This window comes from Oryzias latipes, chromosome 12 (genome assembly GCF_002234675.1).
Source record: "Oryzias latipes chromosome 12, ASM223467v1".
In the NCBI taxonomy this organism is placed as follows: domain Eukaryota; kingdom Metazoa; phylum Chordata; class Actinopteri; order Beloniformes; family Adrianichthyidae; genus Oryzias; species Oryzias latipes.
This window is the reverse complement of record NC_019870.2, coordinates 21,364,417-21,378,370: the sequence shown is the minus strand read 5'-3', so window position 1 is coordinate 21,378,370 and position 13,954 is coordinate 21,364,417. Positions and strand designations below refer to the sequence as shown.

The window sequence follows — 13,954 nt, the reverse complement described above, 5'->3', positions numbered from 1 at the left end:
TGCGGCTCAGAGTTGATTGGGAGTCCTTTTCTATCTGACAATCACCTGTTAGTGTGATTCAGCCACCGGCGAGCTGCGCTCCCCTCTCGAGTTTTTTTACTTATGTTCCAAAGACTACCGCAAAGAGGTGTGGCCGCAAATGTCTTGCAGCAGAGGGCGGTGGTCACGTGCGCATCGGGTCTGCTGTGTCGGAGCAAAGAATTGTGGGAAATAATCTCCATTGCCTGCTTTTTTCGAAATTGGGTTGAGCACGGGTGTTTGTTCTGCCTATTTCCTTTTCATGTGCCTGTTTTACGTTGTTTCACTCTGAGGTATTCTTTTTTTTTTTTTTTTTTTTTTTTTTTTGCACCATAAGTGTGAAGAGCAAATAGGAGGAAGACATTCTTAAGAGTCTGATGTGTCAAACTTATAGCATTAAGTGTCGGCTGCTGAAGCAATTTCAAATTAAAAGCTCCAAGCTTCCTCTTTGAATATAGTATGTAGCACATTACGTGTAGGCTGCTGAAGCAATTTCAAATTAAAAGCTCCAAGCTTCCTCTTTGAATATAGTATGGAGCACTTTACGTGTAACGCCTCAGGCACGGCATATGCCGCCCCCTATGAAGTGCCGCCCTGGGCGACCGCCCACATCGCCCATATCAAAAACCGCCACTGCTTGAATAAACGGGCTTGATCCTGAAAAGGAATCTTGGTGAGCCTCCTGTTTCCTTCCTCCCGAAACCGTCATGGGTCGAGCAGTGTATAGGCACCGACAGCTGTCCACTGATGCTGCTACGCTAGTAATTTGGCATTAACTTCCCCGCTAAAGTGATATCCCGGCTGGGTCGTTACAATATTGTAATGAAGTTAAACTTCCACAACAGAGCAGTCACGTGACGCGTCGTTCTCCGCAGAATGCACTGCGGGGAAAATAAACATTTAATCTTTAATAATGCTCATTATGTATTTGTAGCAACTTAGTCATTTTGATCGTAGGCTAATATAGCTAATATAGATACATATTGCATGTGTTGCCTTCATTATAAGGCTTAAATAGGGCTTTTAATATTTTGCGGCTCCAGACATATTTGTCTTTTGTTTTTTTCGTCCAATTTGGCTCTTTCAACATTTTGGGTTGCCGACCCCTGGCCTATATCATGCAAAATCTACTTTTTTTTAGCTTTGAAGTGTATTATAATGGTAATTCCTCACAAAGAATAACCCGGGGCTGTATTATAATCCATTCGTGCATCTCTGAGTATTCCTCTAAAAACCTGCACTCTAAGCACCAGCCCTTACCAATCCACGAAAACAAGTGGGTTGTTACATTCATATGTATAAAAGTGATGAACAGCCCCTTCAAGGAAGAGTCTCAGTCCCCAGGCCAACACACACACCCACTTTCTCTGCAGAGCTAGCGGTGGTCAGCAAATCGCCTGTGTAAAGCTCTCCAATATGCACATCCATCTTTTCAAAGGTTCGGATGTTGTTAATGGAAGCATTTGTGTTGCATAATTAAAAATAAAAGTCAATACCAGAAATGCTTTTTCATTTACTAAACAACTTTTTGAAAATGAAATGTCAAATACTAATTCTTTATCATTTTAATTAAGTGACAAAATGAGCGGTGTTGAAGAAGAAGAAGAAAAAGCGGTTGTGCTGATTTGCTTTTTCTTTTTAATTTTGAGTCAACAAATGCAGCTTCATTTGGAATTGAAAAAGCATTTCTGGTATTGACACGCTCTAGGTTGACGTCATGAAATGGGCGCCACCCACAATGAGCGAAAGCCTATGCCTCAGAGATCTAGGTTTTCTTGATACCGGGTTGGGAAAAAGGGCTGCGAAAATAACTCATATTTCATAAAAAATCATTCTGTAGTGTGCTAAAGGAATATATTATTATATAAATGCAAATAGTTTGCTCTGAAAGGCTTAAGAACAGCATGATATATGTCCTTTAAAATTCATAAGATGCATCTTTATGACAATGTCCCAATCTGGAAAGCCAAAAAGCTTTCAAGTCCTGTGTTTTCACCACTCATGTACATAGCTGTCCATTGTATTCCACCTTTTATCAGAGATATCCCACCTATCTCCTGCAGAACCTGTTCCACTATTCAACTGATGTGCTGGGTCAGGGTGCGGTGAAGATCCCAGAGGCTCGTGGAGATGACTCATGGAAAGTCTACTTTGATGATGTGGCTCAAGAAATAGTTGATGAATTTGCCATGCGCTATGGGATTGAGTCGATCTACCAGGCAATGACGTAAGTCTGACAAAAAAAATCTTTTTTGGAACAGGACTCTCAATTTTACATTGTTAACCATTGTAAATGACAGGCCCTTCAGGCTGGTTTCAGTTCCTTACAAATGGTGTGATTACTGTATTTTCCACACTATAGGGCACACCAAACTATAAGGCACATTAAGCTCTACAAAAGAGACAAAGATTAGCCTCTCAGTCAGTCAGTCTGTATTAACTGCTTTCATAGCAATTCTAAGACTTGTTTGTAACACGCTAGATGTTAGCCAGATTAGAAGCGTTAGCATGCTCACAATATTTATCAATATGAAAGGTGGTCCGGATTATAAAGCACACTGTCGTTAACTGAAAAAAAACAACGGTGGTTTATTGAACGATCTGATTTAATCCGATTCACTGACTAAAAACGATACAGGACATCGTTGGCCAAAAATTCAACCAGTGTGACTCAGAGATAAATACCTGAGGTTAAACAGGGGAAGTTTTCTGGATTCTTTGTATTTCTTGCAAGATAGTCACGGGTAATTTAAATATATGTACAAACAAACAAGTAAACATGATATATTGACAAATCCATTCACATTTTTGTTTAATAAAGTTCAGTCGTGTTGTTTTTCCACATGAAAATAATAAAAACGGAAAATTATTAGAACATTATACCATGCTGTATGGTCACATATCTTTGCTAAATTCGAAGTGTTTCCACACATTGGACTGGAATGTTTAATTTATCAATTAATCGCCACACCCCTACTTTTAGTGTGGAAAGTACAGCAAACATATCTATTTGGACAAGGCATGATGGTGAACAGATATATAAAGTGGACTTATCAACCTCAGCTCATTGTTTTAAATAACTGACAAAAAACAATTCTGACAAAAACAAGTTGAAAAGTGGAAAAGGATTTAAATTCTGTTTCTGGCTTGACCAGGTCTTTATCTAATTTTCCTTTTTTATTTTACAGACACTTTGCCTGCCTTTCAACTAAATACATGCGTCCAGGAGTTCCTGCAATGATGAGCAGCCTGCTGGCTAATATCAATGCTTTCTATGCCCACACAACTGCTTCAACCAATGTGTCTGCTTCAGATCGTTTTGCTGCTTCAAATTTTGGGGTTTGTTGCACTATCACATGAACAAGGTTTTTTCTTATGTTTTTTTCTCCATAGCTAACTTTTTTTTTAAATGTAATTTTTTTCTTCAATTATACAGAAAGAACGATTTGTGAAGCTTTTGGACCAGCTGCACAACTCTTTGCGTATTGATCTTTCCACCTACAGAGTGAGTTTAACAAAAAAAAAATACTGTTTTTAAATTTTAAATAATAGTTTTTGTCATTAGAAATAGGCAGTCTTTAGAGGTTTCATAACATTAAAGAAATCAATTAGATTTTCTATATTACATTTACAAAACTTATTATTTTCAATACATGGTTTATTGCAAATTCTAAATTAATTGTGAAGGAACAGCAAATGTATTTTAGTGCTAATGTATAATTAGTAACTTTAACATGTTTTATGTTTAATTTTTAGAACCACTTTCCTGCCAGCAGCAAAGATCGCCTGCAAGATTTAAAATCCACAGTGGACCTTCTAACCAGCATCACCTTCTTCAGGATGAAGGTAACTTTGCCAATAAACATTTTGCTTTAATATTTTTTTAAACTTAGTCTATGTCTCTTAACAGATTTTTCGTTTGTGATCCTGTTCCTATTCAATTGTCAAATAAAATACACACGAAGAGCCACTGATCCTCATGTTACTATGAGAATAATATTTAGGGAATTCAGATGTTTGTTGTTCACCAATGATGCTGCTGTTATTATCTGGTGTACAGGTCCAGGAATTACAGTCTCCACCAAGAGCCAGCCAGGTGGTGAGGGACTGTGTCAAGGCCTGTCTCAACTCCACATACGACTACATCTTCAATAACTGTCAGGAGCTGTACAGCAGACAGTACCAATCTGCATATACAGTGAGTCACACAATAATCACACATCTATAGTACTGTGTAGCAAAAATTACTAGTTTGTTTATAAAGTCAAAGCTGAAGTTACTAACCGCTCTATGACATCATCAGTAGCCACCTCATCTACGTTAGCTGCCAGCGCTTGGAATATACATAACAACATTGGTTCTATAACTTAACAAAATCATGCAAAAACAAAAGCTCAATACTTACATTTAAGTGTATATTTCTGTGCATCAGAGCACAGCCATGTGGAAAAAATGTGTTCTCCTCTGCGCCAAATCTCAATGCAGATCACCCTTTCGTACATCATTAATGCTCCAAATACCACTACAATTGGCGAAATAGGGAGGAGCCAGAGGGGTAGGGAAGCAATTCGGACTCAGCCTTAGTGTAAAGTGGGATGGTTTTAGAACAACAATGATTACTGAGTGTTGTTTTTGTTTTTGCTGTCTTTGTAGAGCAAAGAGGAGGTTCCTTTGGAGGAGCAGGGTCCAAGCATCAAGAACTTGGACTTTTGGCCCAAACTCATAATGCTTATTGTTTCCATCATAGAAGAAGACAGGAATTCCTACACACCTGTGCTCAACCAGTTAGTAATTCCACATTGATAACCCTTTAATATTCAGATGTTTGTTGCATTTTAAAGTGAAAGTTTAAATAATTTCTTTCACACACTTTGTGCTGAAACAGATAATTTTGTAAACAGAACCCCTGGTACCTGTCAAATTTTTATCTGCTTCACCTTTAGGTTTCCTCAAGAACTGAATGTAGGAAAGGTCTCAGCCGAGGTCATGTGGACATTGTTTTCTCAAGATATGAAGTACGCAATGGAAGGTTGGTTTTCTTTTCTCTGTTCCAACTCTTGCTAGCAACACTCAGGTTTTTTTAAATTGTTTTTACATGAAGTGCAACAAGGGACATGACAAATCTGAGATATTAGCAAGAGTAATGTAACTTATCAGAAAAATGGGATAAATCCTGGCTTCAAGTGTAACAGTGGAACTGAGGATGAATTAGCTGCTTGTATTTTCCCTCTGTCCTCTTTCGTTATGTTAAGCAGCATTTGTCCTTTGAGGCAGCCGGCTTAAATTTGAGTCGTTATCCTTTGCATGATTCGCCTACAGGGACTGCAGCGTTAAATCAGCATCTGCTTTACACCACACAGCAAAGAGTATGATGGATGACCCCTTCCAGTTCTTCTCAATTTAAAAAAGAAACAGTCATAAAACGTTTACCAAATGAAACTAGAGTGTTCCCTTGTTTATCGCAGGGAAAACGTCCCATAAAAAACCCTCCATAGGTGAAATCCACAGATGTTTGAGGCTGTAAAACTCCTCTCTACACACTTCATACACTTTTCTCAGAAAGACATTAACATTTTCACACTTTCCTTCCTTGTTTAAACTTTCAAAGTTCAAAAAACCCTTCATGGAAAATAAGAATTACAGAATAAGAACAAAGACTTGATCACTACCTGTATTGAAGAGTTATGTAACTCTAGTAAGCTGCACTTGCAGTATCTGTACAGAAGCAACGGTATGAAAAAGAATGATTGACAAGATCAACAGCCAATCAGGATGCAAAACAAAATGTGCTGTCAGAAAAAAGAAAAAGAAAGCATGCAAAGTTGTGCTGAAAAAGATTTGTGACACAGCAGGGCCACAAAAGGTGAACAATGGTTTTGTGAGGAAAAACTACCTTTTTTATAGTCTGTAAAAATGTAACCCTCTATGGCATTGTGTTTACCTCAGGAAACAAACCACTATTTTCATCCTCACACTGCCTCTGTCATATAAAAAAAATTACAAAAAACATTACATTAAAAGTCTTTTAAGTTTCTGACCAATCAAATTTAAGATGGGATTGGCCTTGACATTTTGAACTGAGGTCAAGCAGTCCTTTTTTGGACAACACCCAAGCTGAACGCAGTGCTCGCAGAGGGTAGGGTAAATTTCACTTTTTAACATGTTTAAATGGAGCAGCAGTATCCTTCAGATACAGATACCTGGATAAACCTCAGACCTCTCAGTCTAGAAAAGCGCTGTCCCAGGAACAGCTAAGATACTGCGCTGGACCCTTAAGCTCCCAGGCCTCTGGAAGAGGACCTGAGCTTGGGTGAGAAACCACCTGCAGAAGGGTGAGAAGGGCGTTTTTATTTATTTATATATATATAAATAGTGCATATAAATGGTGCAGCGGTAGGGCGGTCGACCCATGATCGTAATATTGCAGGTTCGATTCCCGCCTTGCACGCCCATGTGTCGAAGTGTCCTTGGGTAAGACACTGAACCCTACCTTGCCTCTGGTGGGAGGTTGGCGCTAGGGTTGTGCTGATGGACGATACCATCGTCCATCGTGATGGGTGACTGACATCCCGATGGAGAGACACCATCGTGATGCCACGCCCCCCCACGCTGCGAGTCGACACCATAAGCTGCGGTTACATGTGCAAAATATCTTGATCGGATCAATGGTCGGATTAGAATCCAACCGTGTACATGGGCCCAGAGAAATGTTTTCAAAATATAACAAACGTTCACATGGGTCACACTTTCGGTCAGAATAAATCATTCACGTGACATGTGGGAATAACATCAGCCTTTATTTTGTCGGGACGCAACTCGAAACACAAATCCACGTGATTGTTTGAACGGTTTCTAAGGAATGAGCGACATTTCTGCTTTGAAGCTCACACCACCACTGTGTGTGTGTTCTGACGATACGAGCTGTGCTCAGACACACACTTTTAGACCTGGTTCTGAGTTCGGTAGCTCGTTCCCCTAGAGCTGCGGGACGGATCGCAGTCCTAAATCTCCCACACATACCGCTCATGTAACAAAGCACCCCCCTTCCCCTCAAACACAAAGCTGTAAATCCGCGCTCCGCCGGTCCACTTGACTAGTTAAGTGCGGGAGCGGACCACTTCTTTTCTATTTTATTTGTTACTTTTTTTTGTCACTTCCCTCAGTTTATACTGGATCATCGGGGATGAGTCATTAGTTGGGAAAAAAATAAAGTAATAAAGTAAAATAACGAATAGCAATTATATAAGACAGAAAAAATAAAAATAGCCCCCCCCCCCCGACGATATCATCGTCAGTCCCGATGGTTGACAGCAAACATCGTCAACGGCCAATTTAAGGGACATCGCCCAACCGTAGTTGGCCCCAGGGTTCGGCAGCGGAGCCACCATTAGTGTGTGAATGTGTGTGTGCATGGGCTGGCATGGCTGCCAGCATCTTACACCCTGCAGTTATGTGCTGGATTGTTTCAGGCGCCTCTTTGCACAGCCTACACCTTGGGTCTTGTCTGGTGTGGTAGATCTGAGCCTCTATCGCTATGGTGCTCAGGGCTTGTTCCTAAGCTGCCAGGATGAGTGCTTTAGTGCTTTCCTGTAGGCCAGCCCTTTCTAGCCATTGGTAAGACTTCTTGTTATCAGCCACTTCAGTTATGGTCCGGTAGTACTTCCCATGCAGGGGTTTGTCCTCCCATGAGGATCTGTCTTCCAGCACTGTATCCTCTGCTCTCCATTGCCTGAGACATTCACTGAGCACACTGTCATTTGGGGCCTTGAGCTTGATGTACTCATGCATCTTGGATGTCTCATCCTGGATAGTGGCTTCTACGCTCACTAGTCCTCGGCCTCCTTCCTTGCGGCTAGCATACAGTCTCAGGGTGCTGGGTTTGGGATGGAACCCTCCATGCATGGTGAGGAGCTTTCGTGTTTTAACATTCATGGTCTGTATCTCTTCCTTTGGCCATCTTTTTATTCCTGCAGGGTATCTGATAACTGGCAGTGCGTAGCTGTTTATTGCCTGGGTCTTATTTTTGCCATTGAGCTGGTTTCTCAGGACTTGCCTTAATCGTTGGAGGTATTTAGCTGTTGCAGCTTTCCTTGTTGCCTGCTCCAGGTTGCTATTTGCCTGCGGAATTCCAAGGTACCGTAATTTCCGGACTACAAGCCGCTACTTTTTTCCTGCGCTTACAGCCCTGCGGCTTATTCAGTGACGCGGCTAATTTATGGATTTAATTAGCGGCAGCCATGTACGTACTTTCGAACTCAGTGAATAGTTTGAATTCTTTATCTAACACCAAGCACAAGGCATTTATATTCAACACACCTCTAAGCAGCCAAACAGCATGGACTTGACTTCAGGTCTTAGACACTTCAGTCATGGTTCAACAAAATGAAACACGCATGTCCGGCCGCATCCCAGAGTCCTTTGGTGCCATTAGACCCAACGTGCACCAGATCGCCGCTACAATATGATGAAGCTTTCAAGTTAAAAGCAATCGTTAAAAGCAGCGTAAAAAAGTCCACCGTCACCAACGGGTTTGGAAAAGCCGGTTTGCTGCGTGACGGAGAGAACAGCGCATGGAGTGAATTTACACTCCATCGTAAATGGTTTCTAAGGAAACCGTAAAAGCAGAATTTTGCTTTGAAAAACTCACAGCCTCCGTGTGAGCTGGAGACATCTTCTCCTGCTGATTGAGCTGCGGGGCCGATGGCAGTCTGAAGGCTCCCACACGTAACAACGCACCCGCCCCTCATACACAAAACGTACAGTATTAAGTCCGATTGCTTTGCACAGAAACGATTTGCTCCATCCACCGGCGCAACGGGGACGAAGTGCTCCTCCTTTAAGCCGCGCTGGCCAGAGGTGTCGGAGTAGATAGGAAGGGGAGACGAGGAGCGCGCGGGGCGGGAGCGGAGCGCAGAGGCGTCCGCGGAGTGCAGAGGCTTCTAAATTCTGCCGCACGCGCCGCACTGAGGCGCGCGTATCACGCTGAGGCGCGTGCTTTTCAGTCGCCGCTGCTGTATTTTACCGGTGTGTTTTTTAACCAGCCCTGTTACTCCCATAACGCTGCCGCGACACAAGCGGAAGGAGAGCTGTACCCGTTCACCCCTCCATGCACTGCTGATACTTGCTCATTCTTAAACACGTACAACAGAATGGCGAGCCGGGCATTGGCCCCGCCTTTAGCCCCTAAGACTCATGGGAAATGTGGAATCGCGGATGTAAATTTCCTCATCATAACTGAGGGATGTAATGTTGATAATATGGTTACTGTTTGTAATTTTATGTATGATACCTAGATTGTCAATAAGTAAAAAAAAAATGAAATAAAAACACCATAACTGAGGAACTTGTGAACAGAATAGAGGTCCATGCTGTTTGACAGATGTCGATACACTCAAATACATGAGCCAGAGGCAAAACTGGCACCACCCACAATGTGCTAATGAATTGCACTCACTCTGGGATGCTGGCCGCGAACTGTATCGCCTAACATATGCGCGGCTTGTACTCTAACGCGGCTTGTGTATGTATAAAACTAATTAAACACGTGAAAATGGGTGGGTGCGGCTTGTAATCGGGTGCGCTTTGTAGTCCGGAATTTACGGTACTTGTAACTGTTGTCAATGTCTGCTATTGTTCCTTCTGGGAGGGAGACTCCTCCTGTGTGGACTACCTTGCCTCTCTTTGTAACCATCCGGCTGCGTTTCTTGATTGATGATCTTTTCTCAGAAATGGACTAGAAATACAGTGCACAGTGGTATGAGAAAGTTTGGGCACCCCTGATAATTTCCAAAATTTTTCTTCATAAATCATTGGTAGTTTGGATCATCAATTTCAGTTAAATATATCATAGCAGATGAACACAGTGATATTTTAAACAATTGTTTAAAGAAACAATAATTACTGAAACAAAAATAGGCAGGTGCGTAAATTTGGGCACCCCTCTTGTTTTATTGATCTGACTACCTTTAGCAATAATTATTGGAACACAACATTTGTTTTACAAGCTCATTGACCCTTTACCTACATACACACGTGAAGCCAATCATGAGAAGAGGTATTTAGGGTGGCCAAGAGCAATTTCTTTTCCTCTTTGCATCTTCTCTGTAGAATGTCAACATGGGAACCTCAAAACACCTGTCAGATGACCTGAAAACAAAGATTGTTCAACATCATAGTTTAGGTGAAGGATACAAAAAGCTTGCTAAGAGATTTCAGCTGTCAATTTCCACTGTGAGAAATATAGTGAGAAAATGGAAGACCACAGGCATGGTTCAAGCAAGGCCTGGAGTGGCCGGCCCAGAAAAATCTCAGATAGGCAGAGGCGAAGGATGGTGAGAACAATCAAATTCAACCCACAGACCAGCTCCAAAGACCTACAACGGGATCTGGCTGCAGATGGTGTCACTGTGTATCGTTGAACCATTCAGCGCACTTTGCACAAGGAGATGCTGTATGGAAGAGCTTTGTGGAAGAAGCCTTTTCTGTGCACATGCCACAAACAGAGTCACTTGAGGTATGCCAAAGCACATTTGGACAAGCCAGCTTCATTTTGGAATAGGGTACTGTGGACTGATGAAACTTAATAGGAGTTATTTGGACGTAACAAGGGGTGGTATGCTTGGCGAACAAAGAACACAGCATTCCAAGACAAACACTTACTACCCACAGTCAAATTTGGTGGCGGTCCCATCATGCTTTGGGGCTGTGTGGCCAGTGCAGGTACTGGAAATATTGTCAAAGTTGAAGGTCGCATGGATTCCAGTCAGTATCAGCAGATTCTTGAAAACAATGTTCAAGAATCAGTGACAAAGTTGAAGTTGTGTCGGGGCTGGATACTTCAACTTTGTCACTGATCCTAAACAAAAGGAAGAAAGGAGGATCTACTAAATATTGATGGCATGTTTCTGTCGGGGTGCTCAAATTTACGCACCTGCCTATTTTTGTTTAAGTAATTATACCACAGTTTCTTTAAATCCAATAAACTTCATTTCACTTCTCAAATATGACTGTGTTCATCTGCTAAATGATATATTTAACTGAAATTGATGATCCAAACAACCAATTATTTATGAAGAAAATCTTGAAAATTATCAGGGGTGCCCAAACTTTCCCATACCCCTGTATATCTGCATTATACACTGTGAAACGAGGGGTTTTACAGTCTGAAAACATCTGTTATTGTATCTGCTATTTTGCAGATTTCACTTATTTTATTGGTGGTTATTTTTAGATCCAATTAACAAAGAAACATATAGATTTGCATTTTTTTGTTTTTATATATAAATTAAAGAAGACAGCTTAAGTGTGCAAAAAACATGCAGATCATCATGAAGCAAATGACACACAAAAGCTTTATAAGTCATCTTTATTCCTTTTAAAGTTTGTTTTTAATCGAGCTGCGCGGTGGCGCAGTGGTTAGTGCTCTTGCCTCACAGCAAGAAGGCCAAGTCTTGGGACCTGAAGCAGAACATCAATGTTTGTATGTTTTCCCGTGCATGCATGGGTTTTCTCCTGGGACTCTGGCTTTCTTCCATTCATTTATTTTCTGTTCCGTTTTTCCCTTTCGGGTTCACGGGGCTGCCGGAGCCTATCCCGGCCACTTGTGGGCGAAGGCAGGGGACACCCTGGACAGTTCGCCAGTCTGTCGCAGGGTAGAATGTCCTCAATCACACACCCATTCACCCTCACACCTAGGGACAATTTAGATTAACCAATTAACCTATGAAGCATGGGTGGGAGGAAGCCGGAGATCCCGGAGAGAACCCACGCATGCACGGGGAGAACATGCAAACTCCACACAGAAAGGTCCCCCATTGATGTTCTGTTTCAGTCCCCCAGCCGGGACTTGAACAGGGGGCCTTCTTGCTGTGAGGCAAGAAGGCCCCCGCTAACCACTGTGCCACCGTGCAGCCCTTCCTCCCACTGTCCAAAAACATGCTTTATAGTTTAATTGGTTACTCTGGTTGTGTGTTTGTGACCCTGCGACAGACTGGCGAGGTTGTCCCCAGCCTTCGCCTGCAAGGCTTCGGCAGCCCCGTGACCTCAAAAGGGATTAGAAGAGGAATGAATGAATTTTATTGACCCAGTTTAACTAAAATAAGACTCTGAAGTTGTGGCTTAAATTCAAAGCAAAGCTGCTTCTGTACCTTTAGGAATGAACGTATAATGCTTTGGAGGCAGAAGAAAGTTCCTTTAAGTTATTTTGTTGTAACAAGTGAAATTGATCACTCTATTTTTCTGCAGAACATGAGAAGCATATACTGTGTAAAAGTACAGACTACATGAACTTGCATTTTAAAGTCAAGTGGCTCTACAATGAATATGTAAGGGAGCTACCAAGCGTCAAAGGTATCGTTCCCGACTACCCATCGTAAGTACATGTCATTTTATAAATATTGATATAATATAAAAAAACAAACTTTTACTTTTGATTTTGAGCATGATCTCAAGAGGAATTTGAAGAGAAGAAAATGCTGTTTGAAGGAAAAAACTAATTTTAATTTTGCCTTTTCAGATGGTTTGTTCAGTTTGTTCTTCAATGGCTGGATGAAAATGAGGATGTATCAATGGAATTTATGCATGGAGCACTGGAGAGAGACAAAAAAGATGGAGTAAGAATATTTTATCTGATGAATTCAGTTAATATGTTGTCTGTATTGTGTCCACTATGAATATTTGTCCATGTGCTCCTTTCAGTTCCAGCAGACGTCTGAGCATGCTCTGTTTTCCTGCTCTGTTGTGGACATCTTCACCCAGCTCAACCAAAGCTTTGAAATCATCAAGAAGCTGGAATGTCCTGATCCAAGTGTTATGGCACAGTACAGCCGCCGCTTTTCCAAGGTATTTTGGTGGATTACCACAGTGGAATTAGTACAAGCAAAAATTTGCAGTAGAAGAACTCAAAAGGGGTTATTTAATTGAAGGTCCTTTACACCAGTAGCCTAACAACAACCCATGGGCTGAATGCGGCCCACCTCCCCAGTTGGCATTGGCCCGGACCCCAGAACAATGTCAGAGACGCATGATTTTTTCTGTTTTTCTCAGTCTGGCCACGCAATCAAAACCTGCATAGAACGTGACATTTTATGCCATCTTTCTGCAGTCTTTACCCCATCTGAACCCCCCTAAAATACCTGTCAAATAGAACAGAATATAGTGCTCCATTTCTATGTCACATTTCACCTTTCATATTCTCACTGATTCTTTTATTCCAATTATGCATGCTGCTTTTTTTTCAAACTGCCCACCCCGTTGTGTTTCTTGTTTAGCTAAAGACTGTAGATCAGGGGTCTCAATTTACCTTGGGGCCACAGAAGGCAGGGTCTAGCCAAGGCTGGGCTGGAACTTCAGCGCACAAACACACCCAACTTGTGAGTGTCTGAGAGCCAATGCCAGTTTGAATCAGAAAATTAAAAAAATCCAATATTCTCAGACTTTTTAACTATACTTTATAACACAAAATAAGATGAACAAGGCCCCTGGTGTAAACAAGTTGTGTAGAACTTTCTCAGGTACATCCCTTCCTTGGTAGTAAATTTGTAAGGAACATTTACTAAACTATGAGCTATACTCTATTATTAATTGTTTTATGTACAAAATTTACTTATAAAACTTCAATCAAATGAAATCAAATTCCTGAATAAAAAAATCCATGAGTAAATAAATCAATACTAAATTATTGTTTATTTAATCCTCTATACTAATGTTTTCAGATTTAGTCATCCTTATTGACACAGTTCAATTAACACTGTTAAATTATAACTCTTTAACACAAACGAAGACTTAAATTTTAGAGTTCTTCAAACTTAATCAATGGGTTCTTCTGAACACACCTTCTCTTACCTTCTTCTTACTGCTATGTATTTAAAGTTTGTCTAAGACTAAATCTTGTTTTTGCTTGCACGTATTTAATGTTAAAGCCCCGTTAGCTGTCACA

At 41.2% G+C, this 13,954-nt stretch overlaps 1 protein-coding gene across 1 annotated transcript in view; it reads left to right on the top strand.

Moving 5' to 3' along the window:
* unc13b (unc-13 homolog B) overlaps positions 1-13,954 on the top strand; it is a gene marked incomplete in the record, with an annotated part of 145,224 nt that overhangs the window by 96,141 nt on the left and 35,129 nt on the right. Inside the window, 10 exon segments of the mRNA XM_023961185.1 lie at positions 2,082-2,245; positions 3,207-3,357; positions 3,455-3,523; positions 3,775-3,864; positions 4,079-4,216; positions 4,672-4,802; positions 4,962-5,047; positions 12,262-12,388; positions 12,533-12,629; positions 12,715-12,858. Coding sequence (XP_023816953.1) covers positions 2,082-2,245; positions 3,207-3,357; positions 3,455-3,523; positions 3,775-3,864; positions 4,079-4,216; positions 4,672-4,802; positions 4,962-5,047; positions 12,262-12,388; positions 12,533-12,629; positions 12,715-12,858 — 1,197 coding nt within the window.